Genomic DNA, 15,520 nt, shown 5'->3' with positions numbered 1-15,520 from the left:
TTGACAATAAAAGAAGCCACCTTATAAAGACGTTGGATATCATTCGTGTATAGCCCTTTCGCCTGATTCCAAAATTTAAAGCATGTTTTGTAGGCCCGAAGATGAAACAGAATCTTAGGATCAACTGATTGCCATAACACACTACATAATTGTGTATCTATCTTCCTCCATTGTACTCTATCAACCTCAGGGATATTCACATCCTGCCTAATAAGGTGATCCTCATAACCTTGACCCATAAACCAAAGCTCCACAGAGGCAGACCAGGACAAATAATTTTCACTGCCAACCAATTTCTCCGAAGTAATCATAGGAGATCCAAATATGACAGAGGAAAAAAAGGAACTTTTAGTAGTCATATCTACTTATCTAGAGAACGAAATATGTTTGGATTGAAGAGAGCCCTAATACGGCTTCAGATCGCGGCTGAAAAAAGAAAAACCGAGGATTCGCGGCTGTGAGAGACCAAATAGTAAAGAAAAACAAATGTGGCACTACTGGAAGGGTAGAAGAACACTTCCTAAGACACGTGCAGGGCTCGGGGTGAAAAGGAAGTCACCGAAGGTCGCCGGAAGGCTGTTTAGAGGGTCGGCAGAGACAAAAAACCCCAAAAAATGCACTTGCAGGGCTCGGATGGCACAAGCACAGATGGAGGGTGGCTAGACAGCGTTAGGCGAGGCTGGAGGTGGAAGTGCGTGGCCGGAAAGTGCTCCACACGCCCTCACGCGCCAGTGCGTGAGGTTCAAGTCGCCGGAGAAGAAACGCGCGTGGCCGGCGCGTGGCTGAGAATCTCCCTCCAGTGCTTTGACAAAACTTAAAGATCTCCTCCTTGCGCACCTTATGGTATGGTCGGTGTCGGAAAAGGACTTCGCTGGAAAAAGTCGCTGGCGTGAGGGTTTTCTGACGACGATACGGTTGATCGGAAAGCTTTAGGAGATGGGAAAGGTGACCGGAATGAAACACGGTTACTGAAATATTTCCCAAAATTGATTCATGGATTAACCGGAAATAATTAGGGTTTTTTTCTCCCTAGGCTTTGATACCATGTGAAAAGAGAGAAAAAGAAGAATCCCTAATTTTTGTTATTGAAAAACTGTTAATAATATACATTGGACTTGGGTATATATATACATGTTAGTGGGACCCACAATACAATAAGGAAAGAAAAGGAAAAGTAAATAACTGAAATAACTGTACACTATCTAACAATGTCAATAAATCATGACCCAATAATTTTACGATTATGAAAAGATTGTTTAAATGTTAGTTTTAAAACCGTAGTTTGTCAAACGCTTAACTACTTTTTGTCACAAATGATTTTTCTTTAATACCACTAAAAGTGATTTTCCTAAAAGTTGCAGTAATACCAAACTAGCTCTATATCTGGTTGGACATCCACTGGGCTAACTGCTTGAGCATCTCATACCTGTTGGGATGAAGCTTTATTGCTTGAAATAAACTAGTTCTAGTATGTTGTTTAGCTCATGAAACTATAGTTTTGCCTTTTAATGATCAGACATTCAAGTCAGGGACAAAGTGGCTCTTAAAGTTTTCTTTTCTTTTTTTTTTTCCTTTTCTTTTCTTGATGGACTACTAAGAGATTGTAACTTTTATTCTGCGTGTCATGCATTTTTCAGATTATAAGAGAAACTAATTGCATTATTGAATATTCATCTTTTCAATGTGAAATCAGATCAGGATAAATCAAAGATTTCATGAGAATGTATGCATGCGACAGAGTGCTCTTATTAGTAATGCTATCTCAAACATTCAAAAGGATCTTCTTAGCCAGCCACTTCAACTGCTGTCTGGCGTTGATATACTGGGTAATGCAAGCAGTGCTCTAGGACATATGAGCAAAGGTGTGGCAGCCTTATCTATGGATAAGAAGTTCATACAAAACAGGCAGAGACAGGTTTGTCGTAATATTTCACTTAGATTAATCTTTCATATAGATGTCGAAGATTGACCACTTTCTGCATGTTGGCAAATCTGTATGATATGAACTGTATGGACCATGTATCAACTACTTAAGACGCATTTGGCACAGGTTTTAAGGTTGAGACAACTAGTGGTGTTTCACCTACTATCTATTCTTTCTTGCAGGAAAATATTTAAAGATAATTATGTAACATTTAATGGTCCATTTTATTCATTGAGATAAAAACCTAAGTCTTTTGTCTGTGTTAAATCTGTAGAAAAGTGGAAACTAATAGTAATACATGCAGCGAGGGTTGACTTTCCAGTCCTTGATTTTGGCACTCAGACAAGTTCAACCTCCTTAGCTCAGAGAAATATGGCTATCTGGTGCATCTGTGTATGTGTGTGTGTCTCATAAAAATAAATAAATAAAAAGTAAAAATTAAAAATAAAAAGAGAGAGAGGAGATAAAAACATGTATTTTCTTGTTTCTGTTAAATCTGTAGAAAAGTAAAATTTAATGGTAATGCAGTTAAGGATAATTTCCCTGAGTCCTTGATTCTTCCACTGAAACAGTTCGATTTCCTCAGCTTGAGATCTTTTTGCCATCTTAGATATTTGGAAAATATGGTGGTCTGGTATTCGCATGTGAGAAATAGGTACTTCCTTAAAATTACGTAAAAAATAATAAATAAACAATGCATTATTGGAGCATGATAACATTGTGGACCCAAATTCCAATAGCTTAAGCTTTCAAGAAAATTAGTAACTCAACATAGTATCAAAGCTCTGCTTAATGGGAGGTCTCAAGTTTCAGTCTTCACACAATCTATTTAAATGTGGTCACAAAAGGAAAAGGAAAAGTTATAGTTGAAAATTTTCATTAGAATATTTAGAGATTATGCCATATTGAAAGGTTTTTTATCAAGTTATGAATTTTTTTATGACTTAGAGATAATTGATTTTTTTTCTGATGAATTTTTATGGAATTATCTAGGAATAAGAGAAAAAAAATACAGCTAAGAGAAAAAAGAGAGGGTGACACTTTAGCAAGAAATTTAAGTCGCTATGTCCTAAAATTTACCTGAAACCTGGATACATGTAATTTAAGGTATCTCCTTGAAGGTGTGTAAAAATAAATAAATAAACAATGCTGATGCCAACTTTTTGAAAGTTTCATAACATCTCTTTTATTATACCTATTCTTTGTCTGACAGGGAAACATGGTTTACATACACATGTATAAATGCCAGAATGCTCTTAATTCTTTTGCATATTCTTTTTCTTGTTCTGGTAGGAAAACAAAGGTGTAGAAGACATTGGTGATGTTATCAGAGAGGGAGGTGGAGCACTAGCAAAAGGCCTTTTTAGAGGAGTCACTGGCATTTTGACAAAGCCCCTTGAGGGTGCAAAATCTTCTGGTGTGGAGGGTTTTGTTCAGGGTGTTGGAAAAGGGATAATAGGTGCAGCAGCACAACCTGTGAGTGGTGTTTTGGATCTTTTGTCTAAAACCACCGAAGGTGCCAATGCTGTGAGAATGAAGATAGCATCTGCTATAACTTCAGAAGAACAACTCCTCCGCAGGAGGCTCCCTCGTGTAATTGGTGGTGATAATTTGCTTCACCCATATGATGAATACAAAGCTCAGGGACAGGTAAGCAATCCACGTGGTTCAACTTTTGTTAGTTTGTGTGTATGTCTTGATCAGTGAAACAAACTATTCATTGACAATAATTTTAAGTACAAGCAGAGCATGAGAAGTCCATCCAAAATATAAAAGTGGAAGACTTCTGATGATTTTACCAATTAGGTTGCTGGGATTCTCAAAAAGCAGCTTCAAAAGTTCATTTCCACTAAACAGCAAAAATATTTGGAAATGTGCTGTTTTCAGCTATTTATTTTCCTTAAAAGGAAAAAAGGGCACAACAAACATCCTTTTAGCTTCCTAGAAACAGGGTGCTTTCTCATTGCCTGCTCCAAAATGTAATGATATCTCTTAATTTGTTTGTTTTTTTCTTTTCATATGAAGGTTATATTGCAGCTGGCAGAGTCAGGTTCATTTTTTAGTCAGGTTGATTTATTTAAAGTACGTGGCAAGTTTGCACTGTCAGATGCTTATGAAGATCATTTTCTACTCCCGAAAGGAAAAATCCTTGTGGTCACTCATCGAAGGGTTATACTATTGCAAGTAAGTCAATTAAGCTGAATTGGATGTCTATGCAGCTAACGCACTCTTCCCTCCTATCCACTAGCCATTCACACCCAAAGCACCTTTATTAAAATTATGGTTTACTTCATTTTCAGCAACCCTCCAACATTATTGCTCAGAGGAAATTTAGCCCTGCAAGAGATCCATGTTCGGTGTTGTGGGAAGTGCTGTGGGATGCATTAGTGACAATGGAATTGATTCATGGAAAAAAAGACCACCCAAAAGCACCACCTTCATGTCTTATTCTTTATCTACAGACTAAATCAACAGAGTCAAAGGATCAAGCTCGTGTTATAAAATGCAGTCACGAATCCCACCAGGCTCTTGAGGTTTATTCTTCAATTGAACGAGCAATGGGCACTTATGGACCAAAACAATCAAAGGTTGGAATTTTGTGCACCTATCCTTTTCCATTCATGTGCATTCCTAAGTGGTAAGAATCAAAGAGAGTACATGTGATACATGGGTGAGGTTGTTATACTGCAATGCCGTGCATGAAGTACGTGTTTTCTTCATATCAGATCATAACATGCTAGGATACTTTGCTCAATGAACTTCTAGAGGCATTAGTAGGGCATTTTTAAGTTTTAAGACCTGCATTCATAAACATGAGAAACCTAGAATTCAAACTAAACATGCATGTTGCATTTGAGTCTCTAAAGATTTGAGGTTTCCCCATGCAATGAACACTACTCTTTGTTCTTGTGCATTGTTCTTCAGGCAACACCGAAAAAGAAAGTTACAAAACCATATGCACCAACGGCAGATGGCACCAGTGCTGAAATGCTTCCAAAAGAAGGGACAGGCCAATGGTCTCCCCAACAGATGCCTGCATCAGTTCTTCCAAGATCAACTTTTGGCAGTGGCACAAATTGATTTGAGAAACACATCAGTGTCCACACTGAGATGTGGTCCATAGCTCTCTCTCCATATTTTAAGTTTTCCAGGACTCATAAAATATGTCTGAAAGGTACGACATAATTGTGTTTTCTCTTCAGGTAGCATATTGGTCTATTGTGTTTCTATTTGCATTTCTCAATCAGTTTATAAGTTTCAATTAATGTTAACTTCCCCTTTTCTCCTCCAATAAAAATGGTCTTCTAAATGAACTTCAACCAAACATTTTTCTGGTTGAACTAATACTGAAATGCAAAAAATGGAAATTAGAAGTGGAACTAAAGAAAGGACGACCCTTTGTGAATTGGCTACTACTACATTCAATTAAGTCAGAACATAAGTAATAAAACTTGAAAAACAACAACAAAAACATTACAGGAAAATAAGTCATTAAACTGATGTGAACTACAACTATAGAATGATACAAACCAACCCCTAAGATGGCTCCATAGAGACCCTGTTTGTTTTTCCCTCCAAAGTCAGATATTTTGTCTAATTACAGAAAGTCAAAAGTTTTAACTTCTATCTAAAGTCTAGTGTATTGACATCAGTTCAAATTTATTGAGACCCCAGGGAAAAGGGGGGGAAAAGACAAATTTTGAACCTCTGAATGCAATCTCACGTATTTCTCCATCCATTTTTTGCAGGTTTTGGAGATTGTAAGTACAGGAAGGTTGTTTTCTACAAGGGATTTATCAAAAGCCATCCAATGAACCTTCTGCACAAGTCTTTAGACAACAATAACAACCATTGCCTTTCATAGTTTTGAACAAAACGGATACCATGCTTGTATATGCATATATTAATACGTTTGTAAAATCTGGAGCTTGTATAGCATTTTGCTCTTACTTGTATAGGCCCAGAGCATTCCTTTGTACATGTATTATTTTGCAAATCACAGAAAATTTTGTCGGAAGGGTTCAAGAAGTGTGACTAAATATCATTCAAACAGTTCCAAAAGAAAAGAAAAAAACAATAAACATACGAATATCTGGGTTTCTTCCACAATAAACTCAAAAAATTTAGAAGAAAATATTTGTTTTTCTACTTATGTTTTTCCTTCTTGTTAGGCTTTCAGAGGTGATCAGGTGAAAGAAAAAACAAAAACCATTACAATTGTTATCTCTTTATTCTGCATTTATATAATCATCATCTAGCAGCTTAGTGACACTCTTCTTAGGGTGCAATAATGTCCCTTTTAAGTTGATGATTGGATATTCAAATGATGATGGTACGAATGTTATAAGTAATTTGGGTTATATTTGGTTCTCGAAAAGTGTCAAAGAATGTTTTAATAAAATTTTATATATTTTTTAATTATTTAATCTTTGTTTTAAAAAATTAAGATAAGTAAAGTGAATTTGAAGTAATATATAAAAATAATAATTGATTTTAATTTTACTTTTTATTTTTTATTTTTTCAATTTTTTTCTTTATTTTTGTTCACTTGCATTTTCCCTTCAATTTTTTGAAACCAATCAGTAAATATAGATTTAGGTGGTGTTTGTTTTTTTGATTTTTTGTTGAAAGTAATTTATTTTCACAATTTAGGTTGTTTGTTTTTCTACTTTTTTATAATTTATTATAAATTTTTTACTAAATAAAAAAAATTAAAATATATAACTTTTTCTAAATAGAAAAAAATAACATATTTGTTTTTCTTTATTTTTTAATATTTAATAAAAATAAAATACTACAAAACAAACATTCTAATATTTAATATTATTAAGCATTAAGATTTTATTTAGAATTAAATAAAAAAACAAACACCTTTATCCCCATTGGTTTTTAAATAAGACCGTAAAATCTCAATCCAAGGAACACCATGAATATTATTATGTGGGGTGAAGGCATCATCTGGAGTGCCTATGGCATGTAACAAGGCGATATTCCATGCTAAAGATAAGATGGCAAATGGGGATGTTTGTGAGGCCGAGTAAGGACATCGAGTGTTGTGGATGGTGGATGGTGGATGGTGGATGGTGGATGATGGCTTAGTTTTGACCCAAGTAGGGCATCACGTGTAGCTCAACTCAACCGAAAAAAAAAAAAAAAAAGTGAGATTTTGTAATTTGTACTTCAAAGAGGATGCCTTTGACAAAGGGGATGCGTTGAGAAGGGATTCCAAATAGTGAAATACTTTTTCAAACAAAAAAGGATACAATGCCTTGGAAAAGGGGATGCCTTCAGAATATGAACAAAAAGGACACTTGAGAAAGGGTTTCCAAATGCCTTTTATATGATGTGCTCAAAATATGAACAAAATTATTCTAACATGTTTTCCTACTTTTTTTCGATATCTTGTCTATTAATAATTTCCCAAAAAAATAAAAATATGGTCAAAAAAAAAATTGTTTGTCAAAATTTTCCTACCCAAGTTTATGTAAGTTATTAAAAACCATTAAAACTTGTACTTATAAATTCAAATAATTGAAAAGCGATAATTATTTAATGATTTTTAAAAATAAAAATTTTGAAAAACATAAAAATAGAGTGACAATTGTTTCTAATTTTTTAAATAAAAATAAAGTGATAAATACATTAAAACATAAAAAAATGTCAACAAAGTAGTAAAATAACATGGGCTTTGGCCTTGGTCAAGTTTTGGACAAGGCCAGGCCCAAGCCCAACTCCCAATATCCGACAAGGATCGATGTCAGCGGCAGGTTAGTGACTAACACGGGTGAACGACACAACCTTTTGATGTATAATCCGAAAAGGCAACCCCTCAAAAACGACGTCACTTTATGGAAACATGGAGTGAGTTGGCGAAGTTGGATTTTCAGCTGAGCTGAGCACAGTGGCTGGCTGAACAACAGTAATAGCTTTAGATCCTTCTTGGATACCAGGATTCGAGTTTTTCAACTTCTCAATCTCTCTTTTCCTTCAGATCTACGCAGCAGGTACGCATTTCTACTCTATTCTTCTTCTTCAGCTACCCAGATTTAAAAATTACCACTTAGATTCTCTTTTTTTTGAGTCTTTTCTCATAGGTATGTGTGTATATAAAGAAAAGGAAAGAAGAAGATAGGAAAATAGATTCTGGGAAATGACGAAAAAGCTGAGGTCTTATGTGGGCTTTTGTTTTTGTTTTTGTTTTTTTTATTATCAGAATCAGGTTCATACTTCAATTTGGAATGGTATATGAAGATGATTTATGAAAATGGGAACTCAAGAATTGAATGCCCATGTGCCCAGAGTCAATAGCTTGGGACTTGAGAGCCCTTTGAGTTGTTTTGAGAATGAGGAAGTGGTATGGAGGAGTGTTGATTATAGCACTTGCTGTTATCTTGCTTCTTCAGTACACTATTATGGGAAACCGCCCCCAGAAGCAGCCCCCACATAGGTTTTTTGGGAACCATCCAGCCAATACTTCTAAATTAAAGGATAGTGATTCAGTGTCTTCGGTAAAAGAGAAAAAAGTTCTAAATCATAGGAAAAAGGCCCATCTTATTGATGTTGAAGGACTTGATGATTTATATGCTTTGAACAACATTTCTAAGGAAGATTCCAAGGCCTTGCTTGTGTGGGCTCACATGTATCCATTGTTATGCCGGTCTGATGCTTTGCCTGAAACAGCTCAAGGCATAAAAGAGGCTTCCTCAGCTTGGAAGGATCTGTGGTCTGCAATTGAGGAGGATAAGGCCTCCAAGTTTAATAATACTCAAAGTGAAAATGGAAACCCAGAAGCTAAAGACTGTCCTTTCTCTGTGAGTACATTTGATAAGACGGTGTATAGCAGTGGATGTATTCTTGAGTTCCCATGTGGTCTAGTTGAGGATTCGTCCATTACAGTGATTGGCATTCCTGATGGCCGCAATGGAAGCTTTCAAGTTGAACTTGTGGGATTGCAGCTTCCAGGGGAGAGGGAGCCTCCCATTTTATTGCACTACAATGTGAGTCTTCCGGGAGATAAACTGACAGAGGAGCCAGTGATAGTTCAAAATACATGGACTAATGAGACAGGGTGGGGAAAGGAGGAGAGGTGTCATGCTCATGCATCCACTAACATCCAGAAAGGTATATTCCGTTGCTTCTGTAGCAGTGTGTATAGTGCAAATTACACTTTTGTGATGGAGCTGTTTCTTATTACAAGGGCGGCTTCACAATTGAATATGAGCCATGAGCAATTGTAGATGGTACATGTTTTGCAAAATATTGATGAGCTCATTTGTTCATGCTGTGGGTGAAATTCTTGATAAAAAATAGTGGTTGCCAACTATGGTCGCCCTTGGTTTTTTCTCAGTGGATGTCAATCAATTATACTCTGCTGAGCGTCTCAGGCACATTCCCACCCAAGCAAACACAAACTCATACATCATAAACTTGATCATGTCTGTAATTGGGGTTCAATCATCTGATTCCTCCCTTTCTTACCGTTTTCTGCATATTATTGTTGTTTCTTTTGGGGTCTTACTGAGGCACACATGCATCATGTGAATTAGCTTGTAATATGCATGCCACTTTCAAAAGCTAACCATATTTTGATATCATATATTTGTTGTGCAGCACCTGTTTTTCTCCTTCAAAATCCAAATAATTTGTCATGTTTTTGCTAATATCATTTGGATTATAGATTTTTAAGAAAGGTTACACATCAATCTAACATATGTTAGCTGATGGTACAGTTGATGGACTTGTTCTTTGCAATCAACTAATTGTCAGAAGCACTGTGGAAGAAAATCTAAACATGACTCATCCTAATAGTGACATGTTGACCAATGTTTCTAGTGGAAGAGCCCATGTCAGTGCTAATTTCCCATTTGCTGAAGGAAATCCATTTACTGCAACATTGTGGGTTGGTTCAGAGGGATTCCACATGACTGTGAATGGAAGGCATGAAACATCTTTTACATATAGGGAGGTAAGGTATGAATTTGCTTACAATTACCCATCATAATAAGAGGCAAGGCAATACTACAAACTTATGTCATTTTGATATAAGTGATCATTCTCATCCTGGATTGCAATTTCTTCGAGTGCAGAAACTTGAGCCATGGTTGGTTAGTGGAGTTAAAGTAGCAGGTGGTTTGGAACTCTTATCTGCCTTAGCTAAAGATTTGCCTGTTTCTGAAGATCTAGATTTGGCCGTTGATGTTGAACACCTCAAAGCTCCACCAGTTTCCCGGAAAAGACTTGTAATGCTGGTTGGGGTTTTCTCTACTGGAAATAATTTTGAGCGTCGCATGGCACTGAGGAGGACTTGGATGCAATACGAAGCTGTACGTTCTGGCGATGTGGCTGTTCGCTTTTTCATTGGTCTTGTAAGTAGCATATTGCAGGCTGGGGCAAGTTTATTTATTTTTTACCAAATCAGTATTCATCCATTTGCTCTGGTTCTTGTGATGTGCACACACAAGTTGTGACATTCATTTTCTTAGTCATTTCATTTGTTTCACAAATTGATGGGTTAGGCCTATCTATCTTAATATCTATCATTGCTTGCTAGTGAGATAAGTCCATGCTGACTTCAGCTGTTGGATGTATATAGATTGCTTTTCCCTGCAAAAGCCAAATTTGTCATTTTCCAACACCTTGCACTGTTTTATTCGTTCTTATTGTGTAGCTTGAATGAATTGGATATAAAGAAAGATGTGAACTTATTCCTTGGGATTTTTTTTTTCTTTAACAAGTAAGATGCCTTGATGGAGAATTTAGACCGATTATTTTCGCTTTCAATGATCTCACCTAGGTAGTCCAGTCAACCTAGGTCTGCAACATTTCATTGAAATTTGGATTCATGACATCTTTGTTAATTTACACTTGAGGTTTATGGCTTATCCAAAAAAGTTAGCCATAGGGTCTGTGGCAGTATCTCAAGATCCCCATATTTATAAGAGTCTAAAACAAGAAACAAAAACTTCCAATGTGCAACAAACTGCATGGCTTGCATTCTAGTTATGTTATCTTTCAATATTGTAAGTTGAGCATAAAAGTTGTTTGCATTTTACTTTATTTTATTTTTTATTTATTTTCCTAGGGAAGTGTTTGCTAACTGATTCTATATCTTCATACCTGCAGCACAAGAACCGGCAAGTCAATTTAGAGCTGTGGAGAGAAGCTCAAGCATATGGAGACATCCAGTTGATGCCTTTTGTTGATTATTACAGCCTTATCAGTTTGAAGACAATTGCAACCTGCATTATGGGGGTATGTAGATAATATAAAGAGATTGCTGCTTTCTATTTTTGTGAGCAGAATGACTGTCATAAACTTAACTTCAGTACAGAGTCGAAGTTAGGATTTAGATTTACCTTTCAGCTCTGTTTGTCATTATATGGAGTGCAATCTTAAGCTCTGGATGTTATTTTACAATGCCCAATTAGAACAAAGAATTGGTTTAAAAGTAAATTAAAGATTCAAATTTGAAGCATTTTTCTGTGTCAGCTATTTGTGTAATGAATGGGTTCAAGTTGGCTATGGTGCTAATTGTTTAGGGTAAGCAAACCAATTGCACACAGAATAGGCAAAGGCAATGGTCTACTCAATATAAAATCAATCTAATTATTTATTTTATATTTCCCTCTGCAATGGTTTCAAGTTGCCCGTAACAAATGAGTACTGGGATTTAAATATTAAAAGCTCTTTATTGTGGCTAGCCTGCTTTTTTTTTAGGTGTTTTTTTTTCCTTTTCTGGTGCTTGGTTTGGTTCTTTGAGTATACTGCCTGTATACGTAGAGTGCGCCCTTTGTTTTTTGGTGCTTCTTAATACAAACCTTTGCCTATCAAAAAAAAAAAAAAGGATTAAGACATGTTGGACTCGGGTGTGGCACTTTTGGGCTGAAAACCTTTTTTTGTTTTGATAGGCAAATGAGAATTTGAATTACTATCACCTAAGAGTAAACACACCAAAGTACACACAATGTATACAAAAGAAGCCTAATTTAAGCAAGAAGTGGACAAACAAAAAGACATCCTCTCCTTACTTGGACCTCAGCCAATCTACAAGATCTATCATGGACATTGATTGGTCCTCTATGTCATTAAACAACCTCTTGTTCCTTTCCTTCCCTGGAGTACAAAACAAGCACAATGGACCCGCCCTCTAAGCTTTTCTTTGCTTCTTCCGTACAAAAGAACCAAACTTATTGCCTGCTATTACTATTTATCTTACTTCCTACTTTATTAGCCGCATTTATATATTATGAATTCGATCTCTATTGATGTGATTTTCTTTTCTCTTTTTTTTTTAAAAAATAAAAAATAAAAAATAAATGTTAAACATCCCTGTGTTTTGGTCTTTTCCTATAACACAGTACCAATCAAGTTTTGAACCAACTTCAACCTAAAAATGATGTCATTTTGGTTTTCAGAGGTCATTTTTTGAATTTTATGGACAGATACAGCAGCTTGTAATTGCAAAGCTAATTTTTTTAATATAAGCCTCTTTGTTTTGTTTTGTTTTGTTTTGTTTGTATTTTGTTCCCCCCTTCTTTTAACTCTCTAGTGTTTCCTGTTCTTTGAGTAATGCAGACGAAAATCCTCCCTGCTAAATATGTAATGAAAACAGATGATGATGCTTTTGTTAGGATTGATGAAGTTCTCTCAAGTCTTAAAGGAAAGCCATCTAATGGCCTGTTGTATGGTCTTATATCCTTTGACTCGGCACCCCACAGGGATAAAGACAGCAAATGGCATATCAGTGCTGAGGTACCATTCTCCGTCAAATTCCACCATAAAGGATGATGTTTGCTTCACTGCATCATGACTTCACTTTGATGAGATTACTCGATGCAGGAATGGCCACGTGATACGTACCCACCATGGGCCCATGGTCCAGGTTACATCATATCCCGAGACATTGCAAAATTCATTGTTCAAAGCCACCAAGAAAGAGACCTCCAGGTAAGAGTTACTGCTTACAAGTTCATAAGCAACTGTCATGTTCATCATGTCCCTCCACGCCAAATGGTTTCACCTAATATTCATGGCAGCTCCCTCTCTAGTGAGGATTTGGCATCAACTTTTGGGACCTTGATTTCAGGTTGAGAATCAGTCGTGAAACAATATGAAACCTGATAGATTAACGATCATATTTTGGCCCATATAATAACTAAGCAAAATAGTTGAGATAAGGCTGATTGGATCTTCAACTACTTGTCCTATCTATTTGAGTTGTCTGGATTGTATGAACCGCCTTTGCTTGATAGAAGGATAGAATTGTTCTAACACAAGTAAACCTTTGAAATGGATCAGTGATTTTGGAAATGCTTCACAGTCTGCACCCAGCTAAAAAAACTTAGGAAATATGAACTTGCTTTACAGTCCAACTCCATTTGGAAAACCCAGAGCCTGAACTTTCCTTCCTTCTTTTCCCCTTTCTGAGAAGTGACTCAATTTTCTCTAACTTCGTGAATGTATGTCCTTGGGATCCTATTTTACAGATGTATGATGAACAAGCTGGCTTGGCTTGGTGTAGTCTTAGTATGACAAAGTCCAGAAAATACTGAGCTTTATCCCTTGTCTTTGTGCTTTTTTCAGCTTTTTAAACTAGAAGATGTTGCGATGGGCATATGGATTGATGAATTCAAGAACAAGGATCAACAAGTAAACTACATTAGCGATGAACGGTTTTATAACACTGGATGTGAATCAAATTATATTCTCGCCCATTATCAGGGTCCAAGAAAGGTGTTATGCCTGTGGGAGATGCTGCAGAAAGAGCAGAAGCCCATCTGCTGTGAGTAAAGAGTTCAACAACCTATGGTTAACAGATGCATTCTTTGTAAAGAGTATGAGGAATCGGCGGATCATATTCTAATTCATTGCGATAAGACAAGGGAGCTTTGGACTGTGGTGCTCTCTTCTTTTGGGGTGGTGTGGGTGCTCCCGAACTCAATGAGAAATTTGCTTCTTGAATGGAAAATTAAGGGCCTAGAAAAAAAGAGGAGTGTAGTTTGGAAAATGGCGTCTATTTGTTTGTTTTGGTGTATTTGGGGAGAGCGGAATAGAAGAATGTTTCAAGAAGAAGAGAAGTCAGATATGAGTTTGAAGAATCTCTTCCTTCGGACTCTTCTTGAATGGTCTCAACAGTTCATGGACGTGGACTATCTCTCTTTTATGAATATGTTGGGTGGTTGACTTGTTGGTCATCTTTGGCTTTTCTAGGTTTTTGTTTATCCTTTATTGCCTTGGGTGAGGCCTTCTTTGTATACTGTCAGTGTACTTAGGGAGCGCCCCCTGTTTTGGCGTGGTCTAATATGATTTCTTCTCTTGGTTTATCAAAAAAAAAATGGATTCCAATTTAGGCAAATTTGATACCACAAAGCTTGATCATTGAGTTGAATGTGTTTACATTCTCCAAATGTGAATAAGATTGCAGAATTTGATGACAATTTTGTTGACTGATACAGACAAAATCCAGCAGTTACTTTGCCTCTTGATCAGTCTTTTTGATTAGTTCCATACCCAAAAACAAATCATTTTTCATAGTTTATTCCACGTTCTAACATCCTTTACTCGGTGGTGAATATAATCGGTGCCCAGAATAAAGTATTTTGATGGAGGCAGAACCCATTAGCCTGACTGATATGTTATCCAATTGACCAAGTCCCCGTCAGCGTGGATCATCCTTTGATCCCAGCCCACTCAAAAAAACTTTTGGGTGATGGTAACAGGCCCATGCCCACTGCCCACAAAATGCCCCACGGCTACGGCCTTCACACATCATAAAGCCACCAGGAAAATTCTACATTATCACTACATGCTAATTTTTGAATGGGTTATTATTTAATCCCAAAAAAGCCCTTGATTACAATTTTATCACTACATGCTATTGGACGCCCAAAGATGACCTCAGCGTTTGGGTAAGTTTCATCCACCTTCACACCATGTATCACATACGTGGTTGCTTGGCCGACAAGTAGAGATATCCTTATGCACACGTGTTTTTAGACGTGGCTTTGGCTTCTATCTCCTACGCCAAAAGAAATCCCAATTCTCACATGCACTTTTACATGCAGCCCCTTTCTCCCATCTCACCCTTTGTCCGACCCAATGACTCGCTGAATAAATCAATGAATGGGTTATTTAATCTTTCTTTTTAGGGCAGAAGAGTCGAAGAAAGTAAAGAAGACTTCTGGGGCACGCCAACTTCTTCCATTCGTCTTCGGGATTAATAGATTTTGGTCACACGCAAACCCTAACAATCCACACTAACGGATATTTTTTTCTATTTTGTTCATATGTATAAGGGTAAAAAGGGAATTTTGCCTGATACTTTGTTTAACGTTCGAAATTATGTGGTGTTTCATAGAGCCACGCAATTGTGAAGGAATCACATGTTGGGCCTTAGGCCCATTAAAAAAGATATTGTTAGGGTTTAGGAATAAGTCATTATCTATCTCATCTGAAAACTGAATTAGATTTTTGTCCTTCTTTTTATATATTCTTTTATTATAAAAATTACTTAAAAATCATTTACTAAAAAAAGACTTAATTCATAAAGCCTTATCATAATCTGAATTATTTATTGATTATTATCAAAATCTCAAC

At 36.4% G+C, this 15,520-nt stretch overlaps 2 protein-coding genes across 2 annotated transcripts in view; both read left to right on the top strand.

Annotated features, from left to right (window-relative positions):
* LOC117914486 overlaps window positions 1-6,014 on the top strand; it is a 117,755-nt gene extending 111,741 nt beyond the window's left edge. The window contains 6 exon segments of the mRNA XM_034829830.1: window positions 1,694-1,915; window positions 3,218-3,574; window positions 3,950-4,108; window positions 4,225-4,512; window positions 4,850-5,099; window positions 5,674-6,014. Of these exon segments, the coding sequence (XP_034685721.1) occupies window positions 1,694-1,915; window positions 3,218-3,574; window positions 3,950-4,108; window positions 4,225-4,512; window positions 4,850-5,005 (1,182 nt within the window). The 3' untranslated portion in view covers window positions 5,006-5,099; window positions 5,674-6,014.
* A 1,749-nt stretch (window positions 6,015-7,763) lies between these two features.
* Window positions 7,764-14,361, top strand: LOC117914067 (hydroxyproline O-galactosyltransferase GALT3). Its single transcript, XM_034829238.1, has 8 exons — window positions 7,764-7,929; window positions 8,139-9,046; window positions 9,655-9,890; window positions 10,012-10,290; window positions 11,048-11,176; window positions 12,500-12,676; window positions 12,764-12,871; window positions 13,508-14,361. Exons 2-8 carry the CDS (start codon window positions 8,269-8,271, stop codon window positions 13,712-13,714), a joined length of 1,914 nt encoding a protein of 637 aa, XP_034685129.1. The 5' UTR covers window positions 7,764-7,929; window positions 8,139-8,268; the 3' UTR covers window positions 13,715-14,361.
* Window positions 14,362-15,520: the final 1,159 nt, after the last annotated feature.

Source organism: Vitis riparia, chromosome 5, assembly GCF_004353265.1.
Source record: "Vitis riparia cultivar Riparia Gloire de Montpellier isolate 1030 chromosome 5, EGFV_Vit.rip_1.0, whole genome shotgun sequence".
NCBI lineage: Eukaryota > Viridiplantae > Streptophyta > Magnoliopsida > Vitales > Vitaceae > Vitis > Vitis riparia.
The sequence above is the reverse complement of the archived record's forward strand: the minus strand, read 5'-3'. Positions and strand labels throughout refer to the sequence as shown.

Excerpts from the sequence above, each read along its gene's own strand:
- LOC117914067 (XM_034829238.1), top strand. The coding sequence starts at position 8,269 with ATGAGGAAGTGGTATGGAGGAGTGTTGATTATAGCACTTGCTGTTATC. Across the intron at positions 9,047-9,654 it reads ATCCACTAACATCCAGAAAG|TTGATGGACTTGTTCTTTGC; the intron begins GTATATTCCGTT and ends CTGATGGTACAG. Across the intron at positions 12,677-12,763 it reads AATGGCATATCAGTGCTGAG|GAATGGCCACGTGATACGTA; the intron begins GTACCATTCTCC and ends TACTCGATGCAG.